Source organism: Mobula hypostoma, chromosome 5 (genome assembly GCF_963921235.1).
Source record: "Mobula hypostoma chromosome 5, sMobHyp1.1, whole genome shotgun sequence".
Taxonomy (NCBI): domain Eukaryota; kingdom Metazoa; phylum Chordata; class Chondrichthyes; order Myliobatiformes; family Myliobatidae; genus Mobula; species Mobula hypostoma.
In genome coordinates, this window is record NC_086101.1 from 72,929,495 (window position 1) to 72,949,504 (window position 20,010).

Sequence of the window (20,010 nt, forward strand, 5' to 3'; positions counted from 1 at the left end):
ATGAACACTATGCAAGACAACCTTTTCACTGTATATCATACATGTGACAATAATAAACCAAATTCCAATTCCATTTTATTTGTCACTTGTATTGAATTTTTATTCTCTAACGACCTCATTAATCCATTAATCAGATGAGCTCCTGGAGCTCTTCTCACAGTTAGCTTGGTCTCACTCTATCAGAACTATTCCTTTCATTCTATCCGTCCTTCTCCTTCCTTTCTACAGATTAAAACTAACATTCTCATGGAGGTCTTTGATGTAAGATATTAAGTTTCTCTTTCCGTTGATGCTCCCTGACCTGTGTGTTCACCATTTTTCTGTTTATTTCAGATATTCAGGAGGTAGGGATGAATGTTGATTTTTCATTGAGGGTTTGAGAGAAATCTTGAATCGGTTCTTCTGTTCACCTGCAATCTCTTGCTTTGAGGGTTCGGAATAGCGTTTCCTTTAGGAATCTGTTGGGTATGTGAATGACATGGTGTGTTTAGTTAGGGTCACTGTGCTGCCTTTGCTGACCTGATAGTTCGTTTCTAGCAGTGGTTTGGGGACATTTTACTGAGATTGTGTTAGAGGTAGCTGTCTAGTGTTTAGGCGCCTGCTGCAAGTTGAGCATTTGACTATCTGTGGGAAACGTGGCTGTACATTTTAAATTTGGTACTGAACTCAACTATATCCTCCTGGGAAAGTTGGGTTTTGCAGGTTATGTATATAGGGTAAGAAGGGTAAGTTCAAACATGATGTGGGGGCAAGTATTTTTTTTTAAACTTAGTGCGTTCCTGCTGTTAGAAAGGCTCATATTCAGAGAGTGGAGGGATAGGGAAATTGTGGAAGCAGAAGTGTTAAGTTTAGTTAGGTATTTAATTACTCGTTTAATTAGATCAGCACAACATCATGGTCCAAAAGGCCTGTTCTTGAACTGTATTGTTCTGCCATGCAAGTCTTTGTTAACTATTCTAATGTTAACACTTCCTCCAAATGTCACTTTTTATTTTGACTGTTGCTCTGTGAAATGCCTGCATCAAAAATGCTGTTGTCAAAGTCTTATTTAATGTAATCATTGATTTTGATGTGACCAACAGTTATTAGCCACCTTGGAGATTTTGGTGGTGAGCTGCCACAGAGCACCGCTGGTGTCTCTGTTGTGAATATCCTCCTAACGCATTATTGGTTTGGAAATTGCAATGATAAAGATTAATAGTTGGATTTCCTAGTAGAGATAGTGTGTGACTTGGAGGGGAACTTGAAGGCTGCCACGTTCCCACACCGCTGCTGCCATTTTTCTAGATGGGAGAAGTAGAAAATTGAGGTAATACTGAGGAAGAAATTGTGGTGAGTTGCTGCCGTGCATTTTATAAGTTCTACATGCTGACAAGATGTGTTGAAGCAGAATAGGTGAAGACAGCACATGTTACTTAAATAAGTTGTGTTGCAAGTTCAGTTTTAAGAAAGAATAAATGTTGTTACTTACCTGTAGATTATTGGAGCACCAAAAACTCAGGAATGAAACCTTTTAGTGTGGTGTGAAGTAATTGTGAGTTTCATTAGTTTTGTCTCTGGGTTTTGGCATAGAGGACCAATGGCTGTGTAGACACAGCCACGGTGGTCAGATTAACCACAGCTGAGAACAGCACACTGATGCAATGTGGTTACATTTTCTGCGAAATTTCCAAATGCACAGGAAATTCATCAAACCTGTTTGAGAGTGGGTGGTACCACCAAGTTTAAATTGTCAAGATATCTTTCCTTCAGTTGCTGCACTGCCTTTTCAATAGATCTAAGTTAAATAAGTTTGTATCCATGTTTTGCAGGTAACGTTTGAAACTGTGATATAATGTACACAGCTAGTTTGGAGATGAGATGGCGATGTGCATTATTCACCCTATGGTTTCTATTTACTTTGCTGTAGGAAAACTAGTTTAAAAGGGTGTATTTTCAAATTAATTGCTTGTGGCACCCTAAATGTCTGAAACAAACAAGTCATAAAGAAATATGAATGGTGAGGCTGTGGATCAATATTCCATATTTTACTGGTTTATTTTGCATTTGAATTCTGCTGTAGGCTGTTGCAATAAGTGGTTTTGAATGTGTTTAGTTTGAGGCTTGGCATGATGTATTTATAACACTTGATGTTCATGCTCAATAGTAGAGTTATCATTTGTTAATTGAGAACTCAATGTGTTGTTAAATGTCTTACTGTATTTGCAGTTTGTGGAAATCGCTCACTTAACTGTTTTAAGTTGGACTGTGGTGGTTTTTAACCATTTGTGTAGATGGTGGCTAAAGCATTGCAAAACGATTGATGTGTTCTTGATGTAGCATTGAGACCTTGTATTGGACGACTATGGTTAATGAGGAAAAACTCGGATTGCATTTATTTGAATTTAAAATAAATGTCTAAGTGGAGGTTTTCAGGATAATAAGTCAGATGCATAGAAGGAAATTATTTGGAGAACTTGAAGGCATTCTTAAGAATTAAACCCAGACTTGAAGTTCGAAAACAGTACAACATGCATGAGTAGATAGCAGTTTGGAAGTCCTCTGTGCAAGTAGGCGAAGGAAAATCAATCACATTGGGTATTATCTAATGTAGATGGCTGAACAGGCTCTGAAGGCCAAATATCCTCATCACTTTCATGTCATTTGAAATTCCTCTGTGGATCTAATTATTTTTATAATCCCTCTGCTTGAAACCTAATTGTGAAGCATTTTAAATGTTGCATTTTCTCTTTGAATGATTAGATCACCCAGTAAACCATTGACAAGAAAGGTGATGAGTGGAATGGACTGGGAGTCTGTAAGCAGGAATTCACTGTCAGATGATCGACTTGAAACGCAAAGTCTACCTTCGCGTTCTCCACCTGGAACTCCAAATCAGTGAGTAGCAAATGCAAGCTTTTAATTCAATTGGTAGGGTAATGAATTTTAACAGCTCTGCTTCTAGAGCAAATATTTTCTGCCTCTGACAGGGCTGTTATTTTTGTGCTTTCATCACTGTCATTTGCACTCCGTCTTAGTGCATTAAGGATTGATTTTCAGCATGTTCTAGCATGCAGCAGGGAAAATGCATGAAAATATTGTTAGTATGGTTTACTTGCACATATTTGGGTGATTTTGCATTCTGTTTTGAAAACGTTACATTTTTGTGGCCTTTAAGGATCAGTATGACTAAGATGTCTTAAGTGATTAATTTGGTGGTTCTAGGACAGATAGGATAAATGAATTGATTTGTTGCCCAACTGTGAATTATTCCTCCAGTTATTTAAAAAAAGTTGTCGCTCTCATTCTGAACCATTAACAAATAGAGTCGGGTATCACGGAACAAGAAGCTGTGATGTTCTGTAGTGCATTCTGTCTGCCAAGTTGATTCAGTAGCAGTCATTGAGGCCAGGGGAAAAAGTTCCTTGATACTCCTGTAACTAACTTAAAGCTAATCATGGTATACAGCAAAATGCCAACTGCCTCATGGGGGCAGAGGTGGTTTAATGAACTTGATTGTGACATTTTTGGGGCACGTACTTTTGCTGCTCTGTGCTACCCACAATATTAAACCACTTTGTTACAACAAAATAATCTGTCTGGAATGAAAATGGAGACAGTAATATCTTGATGTTAAACAATTATTAGGGTTATCTCAACATTGACCTCAATCATTCCCATGTCTCTGCCTTATTCTGCTGAGAATTTCCACCATTTTGATTTCATTTCAGGTTTCCAGTATCTGTGGTATTTTGTTTTTGTAAACTACTTCATACTTGGCTCACCTGATCAAGAGTTCTGATCTGCTACATTTAGATATTGCTTTATACAACATATCCGGACTTTATCAAATCAAGTTTGGTCCAGAGGACACTGCAATTTATAACTCTGGTATAAAAGCCTGAGTTCTATAGGTTCTAGATATCTCTTCAATATTGAAAAGTTCCCAGTTGTTCCCTGTTCCCCGTTGAACTTCTCTGTTGAAAGCCACAATTCAGTATGCCTCTTGCTCATTTTAATAGCGCAGTCTGAAGGCTGAGCACTTGTGCATAAAATTAGAGGATATTTTTGCTAAAATACCATAGTATTTAATTTTGCAGTTTCTTAAAACATTATTTTATAGTGTCATAGATCTTTTTTAAATTTTCAAGGAAGATTTAAATTTAGATTGCTATGGTGTACCCATGATAAGGAAGCAGTTTTTTTTTAGTGAAAATTAAAAATGATCTGTTCTCATGTACTCTTCCATGGCATCAATTTTAAAGTGTGAGCACAGTTGTAATGTAACTGCAGATTTGTGCAGTAGGTAACAGATTGGTCATCACGAACTAGTTCTTTGTTTTCCATTGTTAATGAATCAATATCAGGATAGTGACAGGAAGTGTGTGTTACATGCATGTTGAACACTATACAAAATGCTGCTTTGTTGATCTTTTCAAATTTCTGGGCCAGGGTAGTTAAATGTCATTCAGATTTTTCCTCAAATACCAGTTGCAGCATTGTTAAATGGTTGTGCGTGCTTATGGAACATCAAATATTTGAAAGCTTAAAACAGACATCAGATTACATCTTCGTAATCAATCCAGTTAATCTCCGCATGGCTTTGTTTTGCAATCTTGATGGGGTGCATTCTGAATGAGTGCAATCATATGTTTTTTTAAAAAAAATACACAAGAAAAAATAGAGTGGGAAGCGAAGCAGTCTAACATGATTTATTTTATTCAAATGAATCTTCATTGTAGTAGTGCTGATCTATTTATTAGGACAGGAATCCAATGAAAAATTTTGCACATTTCCATTTGCTCCGGTCCTGTCAAAGGCACTTTGCTTCTCTAACAACATAAATCAATAGCCAATACCACAATGCATATGTGATGTCATTTTTATTGAAGTATTACTTCAAGATTATGGAAATAGATATCAATTTGTACCTTACAGTGAACATAGAACTGTGGAAAGTTACAGAACAAATATGAGATGGAGAACAAAGGGAAGGCCACTTGTAGGGTGAATTGTTAAGGCTTGATTATTGCCACTTGTATGTCTGGAGGAGATTAAGTAGAAGGAGATGGATGAGACAAAAAATAGTTTTTTTTTAAAAAAAAGCATGCTGCAACTGTGGGAAATAAAACAATGCATTTGATAGAAAACCCAAAACAAAAGAGAATGTTAGAAATTCCCTGACTGCGGTGGCAGGCAAAACTGAGTTGACATTTCATGAGAGGGCAGCTGACCTTTGGTCATAACTGAGCAGTTCTGACATGAATTGGAAATTCATTGTTGAATCCAAAGGACCTAGATGGAAGATAGATGCTGTCTTCAAGTATGTGTTGAGCTTTTCAGACAGTGTGGGGTTGTGTGAATAGAATGGAGACTTAAAAGTGATAAGCAGCTGGAAGATTGGTGCCACCCATGTGGACTGAACAGAGTTGTTCTGCAAAGTGGTCACTTAATATATGTTGGTTTGTGATTTGTGTTTGAGTCTCTGTGTGGTGAGAGGGGAAGAAGTAACAAAACAAATGTTGCATCTTCTGCAATGGCATAGGAAAGTTCCATGCAATGAGGAGTTGGATCCTCTGAGGTGGCATAGGAAAGCTCCATGCATGAGTTGCCACTTTGTAGAGATGAAAGCAAACCAAGGAGTTTCAGAGGAAATATTCTCTGCAGTATTCCACAGGTGCTGGGTGTTCAAAACATTCATTTTTACTTCACATAGCTTTTTTTTGCTTACTCTGCATCGAGTTGACTCTTGTCAGTACAGTCAATCCAACCAGAATTCCCACTTGCAGGTTCTCCTCTTCTGTACTTGCTGCATCCAGAATCTTAACAGCTCGGCCTGGGAAGTGTCGGAGCCTACAAGGGCTTGCCTCTGAACTGGCCCTCAAACACTGATATTTGGCAAGTTTGTTCCCTAAGTTTGTCAGCTGCCCAGGTTGAGGATAATTTAAAAATTTCTATGTGTTTGTTTATAATAAATTGCGAAAATTGAATTGAATAAAATATCTTTTAAAGAATTAGACCACAAAACATAGGAGCAGAATTACACCATTCAGCCCATCGAGTCTGATCCACCATTCCATCATGGCTGATTTATTATCCCTCTCAACCCCATTCTCCTGCCATCTCCCCATACCCTTTGACACTCTGACTCTGCAAGAACCTATCAACCACTGCTTTAAGTATATTCAATGACTTGGCCTCCACAGCTGGTCATGGCAATGAATTGCACATATTCACCACCCTCTGGCTAAAGAAATTTTTCTTCATCGCTATTGTAAAGGAATGGCCTTCTATTCTGAGGCTGTACCCTCTGGTCCTAGACTGCTCCACTATAGAAAACATCCTCTCCACATCCATTTTCTTTAGGCATTTCAATATTCAAGATCTCCCCCCCCCCCCAACCAAACTCCAGTCAATACAGGCCCAGAGCTATCAAACACTCCTCGTACATTAACCCTTTCATTCTCGGGATTATTCTTGTGAACCTTCTCTGTATGCTTTCCAATGTCAGCACATATTTTCAGAGATAAGGAACCCAAAATTGCTCGCTATAGAGTTCATAAGAAACACTTCATGAATTATTTTGCTTTTTTTTTTAATCCTGAGCCTAGAAGTTCCCAGTGATATCAATGGAGGTTGGATCTAGAATCCCAGAGGAAGTTCTGTTCTTTGCACGTGAAATGCAGGAGAATCTCAAAGACTTAGCTCTGCCAGTGGGCTGTATGTGAATTATAGCATTGAAGCAAGCTGGGCAATTTGGTAGAGTCATAGAACACGACAGCACCGAAACAGGCCCTTCAGCTCGTATAGTCTGTGCCAAATTATTATTCTACCTAGCTCCACTGACCTGCACATGAACTATAGCCCTCCATGTGCCTCCCAATTAATGTAGTTATCAACCCCTCTTTTAAATATTGAACTCAAACCCATATCCATCATTGCTGTTGGCAGCTCATTCCACACTAAGCACCCTCTAAGGAAAGAGATTCACCCACTTTCAAGGAATTATAGATCTGTATTCCCAGATCCCTATGTTCTACACCCTTAACCTATGAAATTCTGCCCTGGTTTGACTTCCCAAAACTTATTTCAGCTGTTCGTAAGCACTAGACAGCTACAGTGCCTATAAGAAGTATTCAACCACTTGGAAGCTTTCATGTTGTATTGTTTTACAACAGTGAGCCACAGTGGATTTAATTTGGCTTTTTTGACACTGATCAACAAAAAAAGACTCATGTCAAAGTGAAAACATCTCTACAAAGTGATCTAACTTAATTGAGTATTCACTCCCTTTAATGTGACACACCAGATCATCACTGGTGCAGCCAGTTGGTTTTAGAAGTCACATAATTAGTTAAATGGAGATCACCATGTGCAGGCAAGGTCTTTCAATTGATTGTAGTAAAAATACACCGGCATCTGGAAGGTCCAACAATCAGTGAATCAGTACCCTGGCAAAAACTTCACATGAAGACAAAAACGTTAACTGAGTAGCACAAGTCAGGAACATTTCCAAGTCATTGACTATCCCTTGGAGTACAGTTTAGTCAATTATCAAGAAATGGAAAGAATATGGCACAGCTGTAAATCTGTCTAGAACAGACCGTCCTCAAAAACTGAGTAGCATGCAAGAAGAGGACTAGTGAGGGAGGCCACCAAGAAACCTATGACATCTCTGGAGGAGCTACAAACTTCAGTGGCTGAGATGGAGAGACTGCACAAACAACAACTGTTGCCTGGGTGCTTCACTAGTCACAGCTTTATGGTAGAATGGCAAAGAGAAGACCACTGTTGGAAAAAAAAACTCAAATACAATCTCAACAAGAGCTTGCCAGGAGGCATGTGAAAGACTCTGAAGTCAGCTGGAAGAAGGTTCTATGGTCTGATGAAACCAAAATTGAGCTTTTGGGCCAGCAGACTAAATGCTATGTTTGGCATAAGCCAAACACCGCACATCATCAAAAACACACCATCCCTACTGTGAAACATGGTGGTGGCTGTGGGGAAGCTTCACTGCAGCAGTCCCTAGAAGGCCTGTGAAGGTAGAGGGTAAAATGAATGCAGCAAAATATTAGAAAATCCTGGAGGAAAGCCTGATGCAGTCTACAAGAGAACTGTGACTTGGAAGATTTGTTTTCCAGTAAGACAGTGACCCCAAGCATAAAGCCAAAGCTACACTGGAATGGCTTTAAAACAACAAAGTTAATGCCCTGGAGTGGCTGAGTCAGAGTCCAGACTTCAATCCAATTGGGAATTTGTGGCTGGATTTGAAAAAGGCTGTTCACTCACGATCCCCATACAATCTGACAGAGCTTGATTGAGCAGTTTTGTAAAGAAGAATGGGGAAAAATTGCAAGTGTCCAGATGTGCAAAGCTGATAGAGACCTATCCACACAGGTTCAAGGCTGTAATTGCTGCCAAAGGTGCATCTACTAAATACTGACTTGAAGGGGGTGAATACTTGGGCAATCAATTATTTTGTTTTATATTTGTGATTAATTTAGATCACTTTGCCGAGATCTCTTTTCATTTTCACAGTTTTTTTTTGTCTGTTGATCAGTGTCCAAATTAAATCCACTGTGATTCAATGTTGTAAAACTAAAGCATGAAAACTTCCATGGGGGGGGTGGGATGAATACTTTTTTATAGGACTGTAAGTACCTCAAAGTTCAGAGTAAATTTATTTTCAAAGTGTATATATTATGGATGCGGATCCCACAGCCCACCTAGGGTGTAGGGGCACTGTACCAGTTGCCTCCATCTCTCACGATTGTGGGTGAGTGTCCGGGTTGTGGCAAAGCTCTCTCCGGTCTACTGTGCAATGCTGTCTGTCTGTTTCTTCCTTTGTCTGCCCCTTTTTCTTTTCCCCTGCACCATTCCCTGAAGAATGGTCTTTGACTGTCCTCTTGATCTTGTCATGTGGCCATATCATCTCAGCTTACTCTTCTTTACTGTGGATACTAGATCTTCTTAGTGTCTCATGTGCTGGGTGACAGTTCCTGTCACTGTATACAACCCTGTGTTTCCATACAGAGCTGCTAAGCATTAGTGTGTCTGATCTGAAGCATTGCCATATAAGAAATTGTATGTATGTTATACTTAAACAGTAATTGAAATTGAAGTGTTTCCCACATCCTGGGGATGTAAAAGGCACTATTTGAGTTCAAGTTGGTGAAGTATAATGTTGTTCAGTACGTAGTGTTAGTCTTTTTGGGGAGGGGAGTACAGTGGTGAAATGAAGCTTTCTCTAAATGTTATAAGTGGTTGCATTATTGTCATTAGTAAACATATTGCGGCAGCTGATCTGGTGACTGTGTATCTAATTTACTTTTTTTCTCCTTTGTAATAAATTTTTGGGATAAAGCCGGAGCTCAACGTTCACTCAGGACGGAAGTCGTCTGAGACCTTCATCTGTAGGGCACTTGGTTGACCACGTAGTACACGTTTCATCAAGTGAAGTCTTTGCTAACCACAAATCTCCTTCCTCCACACAAGCAAACAGTATTATTCTGGAATCATCTCCGTAAGTTTTCTATTCATTATTTGGCACACTATTTTAGGAGATTTATTTTGTATCTGGGCATTTCAGGATTTTAGCATCTTAACTGGATCAACAAGAGCTCATGTATCAGGTTAATTTAAAAAAAGACTTTCTTCACACATCTTGGCCTTTTAATTTACTTCATTAGATGTATTTCATGGTTAGAACCTAGAACAGTACAGTACAGGTACAGGCCCTTTAGTTTGCACTAGACTTAAATGTGAGATGTTTTGAATGAAGCCACATTTCTTGCTGTTCAAGGATTGATTTGCAGTTTGTATGATATAACAGGCTGTTTGACATGGTTTAGCTCCAACTAAATTCCATTGAATTAATTTTGGAGGTAGCTGTGCTGTTGTGGAATTATAACTACTTTTTTTTTAATCTTGAAATGCAATGTCATACTAATTGGATTTATTGTATGTGGAAGTCAGCAATGACTGCAATTTGCAGATCCTGTCCAGTCAATTGAATTGAACCCTGAACTTGGGTCTTGGCTTCAACTTGCAAAAATGATAAATTGGACTTCGTTAACATGAGTTTTCAAGACATGCTTAGTTAGGTAACGTAGCCACTGTAAGGTGTATATCATTAGGCAAATTGTGTATGGTCTGACGTACAATATGCTACACTTTATCATAGCAAAGTAATATTCTTTCAATCCCTTCAAAATTCTGCTGAAAACCAAGAACTCTGCTGTTTTAAAGTTATTAATCTTAAAACTTTCAGCTGTTAATAATGTGACAGGTAACCTTTTCCATGGAAGAAATATTGATGTGGCCCATCTACGAAATTCACAACAGCACCAGAGACATTCTTTGGATTTACCAACCGTAGGATCCGCCAACTGAAAGAATAAGGATAGAGTAAAGACTTGGTGTGCCCTTTGGGGCTGTACCAATCCTAAACTAAGCCATTTGTTGAAGAGTCTTCAATCTTCAGTTTTCTGCTTACTTGTTTTCCACCACTGATGAAATGAACAATAAAGGGAAGTGCTAGAAACATGCAGCAGATAAATCTACATCTTTGGCCAGAAGAGTTGTTAACCTGTGGTGTCAATTCCAATGCAAAGAGAGCTTCCAATATTGTAGTTTTGTTCTGCAATTTCTTGAACTTTGCTCATTGTGTTTAAGATTAAAGTCAGAAATGAAGAAACCCCTTCTCTCTCTCCCTCCACCCCCATTTATTGTCTTTCCCTCCTTGTACCGCAGCTTAAACTTTTGTTCATATGCATTTACTGATGTTTTGGCAACAAGGCAGTATCTATTTGAATTTGCAGTATACTGAAAGAGGAACATTCTTCTCTAGTTGTCAGGAAACAGTTGGAGAAGGACAGCCTCCTGCACTGCCACCGAAACAAAAGAAAAATTCAATCCTGTCTCACCAGGCAAACACTTCCCAGCAGGAACTGGGCTCCCACTGCAACGACTTCTTGGATGTTCCAATAACATCAGAAAAATCTACAGTAAGTAATGTTTGGGTATTGCATTTCACAGAATTTCAATGGCCCATCTTAAAGAAATTCAACTTATTCCAGTCTCTTGTCCCTCTCCCATAGTCATGCAACTTATTTCCTTACAGATCCCTACTTAGCTCTCTCTTGAATTAGATCATGAGATATAGGAGAAGAATTAGGCCTTTCAGCCCATCATGACAGACCCACCTTGACTCTAAGGCTTTGCTGTCACTCTATCCAACCATTTTACTATCCAGCAAGTTACAATAAAATCCACCCCCCCCCCCGCCATCCTTCTGAATTCTTATTGAGTACAGGTCCAGAGACGTAAAGCACTCATTTTGTTAAATATTTTATTCTAGGATGATTCTTGTGAGCCTTCTGTTGGCCCTCTTTAGGGTATAGGGCCCAAAATTGCTCTCAGTATTCCAAATGTAGTTTGACCAACACCGTTTAAAGCCTCAGCAGTACCTTTTTGCTATTTTGTTCTCGTCCTCTCAAAATGAATGCTAACATTGCATTTGCTGCCTTTATAACTGACTCATCCTGGATTAGGACTCCCAAGTCCCTTTGCACCTCTGATTTATGAGTTCCCTATGTGATGTTCCATTTCCCGTATCCATGCCTATTCTCCTGTATCCAGGTCCTTCTGCAGACTCCCTGCTTCTTGTGTCCCTCCAGTTATCGAGGTATTGCCAACAAACATGGCCATAATGCACTCACTTTCTTCATCCAGGACTCCCAGGAAGGTGATTAGTTGTGGTCCCAACACTAACCCCCGTGACACTCCACTACTACCAGACTTTGCCTCTGCTAAATTATCTGGCTGCACAGTCAAGAGGGAAACTGCTTTCTCCACTTTTTAAAATGCTTTTCTCATGTTAATTTCATTTTTGACCATCACTTGAATTCTTTGTCCCTGAAACTTGACCCTTCCACCAATGGGTTCATCTGCAGAATTCCTCGTGTATGTTTCATGATTTGATTCTATCATTTCTCCTCAGCCACCTTTTGCCTTTTAAGAAAATAATGCCAGTTTCTCTAGTCTTTCCATTAATCCATGAAATATTTTAGTGAATCTGTGTGCTTTCCACAGCCATTACGTTGGCCTTTACCTCCCACTTTCAATGTACTATAGCCTTGTATCCCCAGAACTGTGTTACTTTAGCCCACGTAGAATTGTGCAGTGTAATTTACATTGCCTCTTCTCAATTGTCCTGCCAAAATCGCACACTGCATTTCTTAATATTAAATTCCATCCTGAGTACCCATTCTTTAAGACCATAAGACATGAGAGCAGAATTAAGTAATTTGGCCCATTGAGTCTGCTCCACCATTCAATCAGGGCTGATTTCTTTCTCAAACCACCCCACTCCCTGGCCTTCTCCCCATAACCTTTGATGCTGTGGCTAATCAAGAACTTATCAATCTCCACCTTAAATACACCCAGCAGCATGGCCTCCACAGCCGCCTGTGGTAAGAAATTCCACAAATTCACTACCCGCTGGTTGAGGAAATTTCTCCACATCTCTGTTTTAAATGGATGCTCCTCTATCCTGAAGCTGTACCCTCTTGTCCTAGACTTCCCCACCATGGGAAACATCCTTTCCACATCTATCCTGTCTAGGCCTTTCAACATTGGAAAGATTTCAATGAGATCTCCCCTCATCTTTCTAAATCCCTGTGAATTACAAAGCCAGAGCCATGAAACGTTCCTCATATGATAACCCTTACATTCCCAGTATCATCCTTGTGAACCTCCTCTGAAACCTCTCCAATACTAGCACATCTTTTCATAGATAAGGAGCCCAGAGCTGTTTACAATACTCAAGGTGAGGCCTCACCAGTGCCTTATAATGCCTCAGTATTTCATACAAGAGAAAATCTGCAGATGTTGGAGATCCAAGCAACACATACGAAATGCTGCAGGAGCTCAACAGGTCAGGCTGCATCTATGGAAATGAGTACAGTCGACGTTTCGGGCCGAGGCCCTTTGGCAGGACCGAAGGAAAAAAATCTGAGGAGTAGATTTAAAAGGTGGGGGAAGGGGAGAGAAACATAATGTGAAAGGTGAAACTTGAATGGGGAGGGATGAAGTAAAGGGCAGGGAAGTTGATTGATGAAAATGATACAGGGCTGGAGAAGGGGAAGTCTGATGGAAGAGAACAGAAGGCCATGGAAGAAAGAAAAAGGGGGAGGAGCACCAGAGATGGTGAAGGGTGGGCAAGGAGATAAGGTGAGAAAGGGAAAAGGGGATGGGGAATGGTGAGGGGGCAGGGGGAAATTCCCAGAAGTTCAAGAAATTGATGTTCATGCTATCAGGTTGGAGGCTACCTAGTTGGAATATAAAATGTTGTTCCTCCAACCTAAGTGTGGCCTCATCACAACAGTGGGGAAGGCTGTGAATAGACATAATGGAATTGGAATGGGTGGCTACTGGGAGATTCCGCTTTTTCTGCCAGACAGGCAATGCTCAGCGAAGTGGTCTCCCATAGGCTACGTCCACACTAGACCGGATCATTTTGGAAACGTCGGTTTCACGTAAAAACGATAGGCGTCCACACCAAGTGTTTCTGAAAATACCTCCATCTTTATTAAAATGGATATTTGGGCGAATCTCCTCCTACTGGGCATGCGCAGGATGCACAGAAAACAAGCAAAGAGGAAACGGTATACTTGGTGCGCGTTTGTCCAGAAACATTTCCTACAGCCATAGTCTCTTCACCGATGAAAGGGACGACAGCTACAACTAAAGGCTTATTACTGGGCAAAAGTGAAATTTGCTGTTACCTCATTTGTTTGGCTTTACCTTTGCCATGTCTTTGTGTATTATTTTGCTGTATTTAACGTGCAATAAAACGAGTTGCTGGGCAAAAGTGACAATTGCATCTATTGAATGTTTGCACAAGCAATACATTAATAAAGCACCTTGTTAAATGTATAAAACATGTCTGCATCAGTGTTATCTTGTACTTCCATACAATGTTGCATTAGGATGTTACACATCTATTGTCAGATACTGTTGTTGTGGTGGTGGAGGTTGTGTTTAAGAAAACAGTGGAATGTCGTGCCGCCGCTACAATTTGTTCTGGCACGTCTTGACAGCGTTTTTAAAATTAGCCGGTTACCCCGTGCACACTACAACGGCCAACCAGCGTTTTCAGATTTAAACACTCTGGAGTGTGTTTTAGAAAAGCTCCGTTTTCAAGGGAGGAAAATGCCGTTTCAGTGTGGGCAGAGGGTCAAAAAGAAGAGAAAAGGCATTGGTTACAGATTTATCCGGTCTAGTGTGGATGTAGCCTAAGTATGGCCTCATCACAACAGTGGGGAAGGCCGTGAATAGACATAATGAAATTGGAATGGGTGGCCACCGGGAGATTCCGCTTTTTCTGGCAGACAGGCGATGCTCAGCGAAGTGGTCTCCCAATCTTCTTCGGGTCTCACCTGATATTCAGGAGGCATCGCATGCCTGCTCTTGTATTCTAGACCTCTTGAAATGAATGCTAACTTTGCATTTCCCTTCCTCACCACCGACAGCCTACAAGTTAACCTTCAGGGTGTTACGCACAAGGACCTCGAAGCTCCTTTGCATCTCAGATTTTTGGATTTTCTCTCCATTTAGAAAATAGTCTGCACATTTATTTCTACTACCAAATTACATGACCGTGCACTTTCCAACACTGTATTTCATTTGCCACTTTGCCACAACACTTGCCTCTGCTGAGTCTGTGGCAGCAGCAGCATTTTTCTGTTGTAAAGACTGATGTGCAATACTCTTCTAGTACCTAGGCATGCTGTCAAATTCCATGTGTAGATTATCTTCGCAGACACGAGGAAATCTGCAGATGCTGGAATTTCAAGCAACACACACAAAAAATGCTGGTGAACACAGCAGGCCAGGCAGCATCTATAGGAAGAGGTACAGTTGACGTTTTGGGCCGAGACTCTTCGTCAGGACTGCCTGGCCTGCTGTGTTCACCAGCATTTTTTGTGTGTGTTGTTGTAGATTATCTTCTCCAATTTGCTCTACCTTCTGTTAATACCCTTTTATAGTTTGTAAATCTCCGGAATACTTTTGGAATTCATTTTAATTTTGTTGCCAATATTTTCACATGCTCCCTCCATCTCATATTTTTACTTTCCCTTTGAATTTTCTGAAATTGGCCTGGTCCTCGCTTTCTCACTCTCAACACGTTTCCTCAATTTGATTTTTCTCTTTTTAGGCTTTAATTTCTCTATCTTCACCCTCATGAGATGGTAAGTAGTTTGTAGCCAAAACAACACCTTAAAAAGTCTTCCATTAATGATAGTTCTTCCTATCAACTTCAATTCCAGATTACCCAAGTTAAAATTGTTCTCATCCCACTGTAATTGTCCCTTCTCCAATTGACTATTTTCATCTTGGAGTAGTCCACATATTTCTCATAGCTCTTCTAAACATTATATTGTCCTTTATTTTTCCTACATGTTTCTTCACTTGGCCTGGTTCATTTTGCAGAACTAAAACCAGTAAAACCAACTTCATTGTGAGCCACAAATGTTTTGCCATGAGGTTATACTTTGTTTCACTTCTTGCTTTTCTAGTATTTTCTCAGATAATTCACATGCTCTGTTATTACTGTGTGGCTTTTGCACATCTACGATTTCCCAGAAATTCGGTCCTTAGTGTCCTTGCCACTAATTAGTGATGTCAGTCATGCGATTGCATCTCTTGTTCCCTTAAAAGAATGATTCATGTCTGGAATGATTGAAAAGGAATGACGGAATAAGTTTAATAGGATGTAGTAACTAGTTCCTGAGCGAATGGTCCATTGTGATTCATGAACATGGATGATGTTAGGTACATAACACAAGTTGTTGGGAAGATTAAAGGTATATTGGCCCTTGGAAGATCAGAAGTTTGAGAACCCTGGGTAGACAGAACCTGAGATAGTATTGTCCGCTACCTAAGGAAGATTTTCTTAGATATACTACCGTGCTGGTGGGGGGGTGGGGTGGGGGGCGCAAAGTAGCGTAGTGGTTAGTACAGGTGTCCCCTGCTTTTTGAACGTTTGCTTTACGAAACCTCTCTGTTACGAAAAAAAAAGCAGCGTGCGCCCCAAGCAGCCGCTCTCCCCCTGGATTCGGAACGGCATTCTCGCCAGTATTGCTTAAACACGTGCCTGTGAGCAGCCATTTGCAAGATGAGTTCTATGGTATCAGAAAAGCCTAAAAGAGCTCGTAAGGGTGTTACACTTAGTGGAAAACTAGACATAATTAAGCATTTCGATCATGGCGAACGAAGCAAGGACAAACTGAGTTTGGCTTGTGGAAGCTGGCGAACATGATGTTGAAGAGGTTTTGGCATCCCATGACCAAGGACTGATAGATGAAGAGCTGATGCAATTGGAAGAAGAAAGGATAACAATCGAAACCGAATGCAGTAGCGAACTGAACGTGAAGCAACTGTGTGAGACTTTCGTTGCAGTGATAAAGTATGACTTTAATGTTGAAAGGGTACGTAAGTTTAGGGGATATTTGCAAGATGCTTTGAGTCCTTACAAAGAACTGTATGATAGAAAAATGCATGAGGCTCGGCAGTCAAGCAAGCCTTCCACATCAGCCACAGCAGACGACGAACCTCGACCTTCAACGTTGAGGTGGGCAGTCATAGGAGAAGATGAGCTGCCTGCTCTAATGGAAACAGTCGACGAGATGACACCCCAGTGTCCCACCACCCCAACACCCAGGCCACAGACAGATACCGATTCGCGGAGAATGCAGCGGTAGCCGGGAGGCATACAGCACATCTTTAAGAAAAAAGCCGAAATAAACATGCTAATTAATTAGGTGCCGCCCGGCGCATAATTGTCGGCCCAGATCAGAGACAACGCAATCGGAAATCGGCACTGATCTGGGCCGACAATTACGTGCCGGGTGGCACCTAATTAATTAGCATGCTTACTTCGGCTTTTTTCTTAAAGGTGTGCTGTGTGCCTCCCAGCGACCGCTGGACCCCTGTGTGCTTCGCGGCAATGTATCAGGTCGGCGGCCCGGAGGGTGGGGGCCACTGCACCACCCCAACCTGCGATGACTCAGTCTAACACACCACTATCAGTGTGCTCCGCGCTTTCCCAATTCCGGTAAGTGATACTACACTGTACATACATTATTTCTACTTTATATTGGCTGTGTATTTTTACATGTTATTTGGTATGATTTGGTAGCTTCATAGCTTAAAGGTTACTGGAGAGCACTTGCGCCGTGCTTTTGCCAACAGCACTTGCGTGAGATTTTCTGCCGATGGCGCTTGCGTGAGATTTTCGCTATAGAGAACACTGCAGTAATGATTGTAGAAAAGTATTTCTACTTTATATAGGCTTTGTATTTATCATATCATCCCTGCTTTTACTATATGTTACTGTTATTTTAGGTTTTATGTGTTATTTGGCATGATTTGGTAGGTTATTTTTGGGTCTGCGAATGCTCACAAAATTTTCCCATATAAATGGTAATTGCTTCTTCACTTTACGACATTTCGGCTTACAAACCGTTTCATAGGACCGCTGTACCTTCGGATGGCGGGGGAAACCTGTACAACGCCTTATAGTACTGGCGTCCCGGTTGAATTTCCGTTACTGCCTTTAAGGAGTTTGTACGTTTTTCCCATGACTATGTGGGTCTCCTCTGGTTGCTCCATAGTCATACCAATTGGTAGGTTAATTGGTCAGTGTAAATTGCCCCATGATTAAACTCGGATTAAATGGGATTACTGGTCGATGTGGCTCGAAGGTCCAGAGAGTTTACTCTGCAAGCTATCAAAATAGATAAATAATGCTTGCAATAGAGGGAATGCAACCATGTACGTTCATTTGATTCCTAGAGATGGGACATAGACCCTATGTGAAGAGAACAAGTAGGGTCAATACACTAGAGTTTATAAAAATAAACGGTGACAACATACAAAGGTACAAAGTTTTTATGTGGTTTGAACAGGATCGATGCAGGGATCATTTCTTTCGGCTGGTATGAAGTGTTGAAAACGAGCCTACATACACCATTTCTGCAGGCAACTCATTCCACACTCACCGTCCTCTTGAGTGAAAAAGGTTCTCCCTTGTGTTCCCCTTAACCTTCTCATCTTTCACTCTTAACCCGCAACCTCTAGTTGTAGTCTTGCCGAACCTCAGTGGAAAAAGCCTGCTTGCGTTTACCCCATCTATACTCTTCATAATTTTGTATACCTCTATCAAATCTTCCCCCCCAATCTTCTCCATTCTAGGGAATAAACTCCTAACCCATTCAACCTTTCCCTGTAACTCTGGTCCTCAAGTCCTGGTAACATGCTTGTTATTTTTTTCTCTGCACTCCTTCAATCTTATTTACATCTTTCCTGTAGGTAGGTGACCAAAATTGCACACAATACTCCAAATTAGGCCTCACCAATGTCTTGTACAACTTCAACATAACAACATCCAACTCCTGTACTCAGTACTTTGATTTATGAATGCCATTGTGCCAAGAGCTTTCTTTATGACCCTATCTACCTGTGATGCTACTTTTAAGGAATTATGGATCTATACTCCCAGCTTCCTCTGTTCTACCACACTCCTCAGTGCACTACTGCTTACTGTGTAAGATCTGCCCTGGTTGGTCCTACTGAAGTGCAGAACCTCAGACTTGTCTGTATTAAGTTCCGTCTGCCATTTTTCAGCCCATTTTTCCAGCTGGTCCGGATCCAGCTGCAAGCCATGATAGCCTTCCTCACTATCCACTGCACCCCCAGTCTTGGTGTCATCTGCAAATTTGCTGATCCAGTTAACCACATTATCACCCAGATCATTGATATAGATGTCAAATAATAATGGACCCAGCACTGATTCCTGTGGCATACCACTAGTCACAGGCCTCTAATCAGAGTGGCAACCATCTACTACCACTCTCTGGCTCCTTCCACGAAGCCAGTGTCTAACTTGGATAAAGCCAATGTTTAATCCAATCTTTTTCCAAGCAGACCTATAGAGAGTTGGTCACTGAGTATATACGCCAGGGAGAGATCAATGGATTCCTAGATATTAAAAGAATTAAGGAAATGGAATTAGTACAGGAAGGAAGTGTTACATAAAATATGATTGATGATTTCACTTAACAATACAAACAACAAGCAGCTAAAAAGGCCTTTTCCTGCTTTGACTTCATCTTATTTTAAAATAATGGATTTAAACCCGATCACAAAAGATGTTTATTATATTTGAGTGATTAAACTAAAAACTTGTTTCTGTAGTATTTCGTGCTGTTATTGCACATCTATATTAAAATTGACCTTGTATTTTGTTTTTATATTTTATGGAAGATTGCATTTGGCATCGTGCATGTGAATTTAAGACTGTCATAATTCACAGGATTAATTCAGTTTCTGATGGTAGGAAATGATATAAATCTTCAAACAACCTCGATTATAGCATGTACTGACTTAGTTAAGGTCATTGTGCATACCAGAATGAAAATTCTGGTAAGAATGTATCCGATTTAACCACACAAACCAGTGGAAACGGACCTGCTAGTTTTAATATAAACATTTTCTGTGGATTAAATGCTGTGTTCAGTGATATAAAGGGATGATAAATGGAAAGAAAATAACAAGCATGCAAAGTACCCTAGGTTCTTTTAAAATTTTGGTACAGTTAGCCAACGTGCATGCTATGTTCTAGTACATCAAGGACACTTCAAAATGCTGTTGTGTAGAACTGAAAATAGCCATGTGCCATAATCCCATTGTTCTCTTTCGGATGTTCTAAATGCTATTAAATAATATTTGATCTAAAATATATCATGCTATTTCTTTTGTTTTCACTTAAGGCACCAAATCGGTCAGCGTCCTGGTATAGAATAGTTAACTGAAATTACAAATAGTTGCCCTTTGCAAAACTGTATACACATAAATATGTGTTCTATTTATTGATGTTATCTGACTTTTTGTTTAAAAATTGAATAAATGGCTATAGTCGAGTTTACCACAGAAATCAGCAAACTAAACCAAAATCAAAAGGAAAAT

The 20,010-nt window shown here is 40.2% G+C and overlaps 1 protein-coding gene across 6 annotated transcripts in view; it reads left to right on the forward strand.

The window, feature by feature from the left end:
- Nucleotides 1–20,010, forward strand: part of ptpn4a (protein tyrosine phosphatase non-receptor type 4a) — a 231,415-nt gene that overhangs the window by 170,872 nt on the left and 40,533 nt on the right. For all 6 annotated transcript variants that reach the window (XM_063048534.1, XM_063048536.1, XM_063048533.1 and 3 more), the window contains 3 exons: nt 2,743–2,877; nt 9,344–9,502; nt 10,829–10,985. In XM_063048534.1, the coding sequence (XP_062904604.1) occupies nt 2,743–2,877; nt 9,344–9,502; nt 10,829–10,985 (451 nt within the window). The remainder of the gene's footprint in view (nt 1–2,742; nt 2,878–9,343; nt 9,503–10,828; nt 10,986–20,010) is intronic.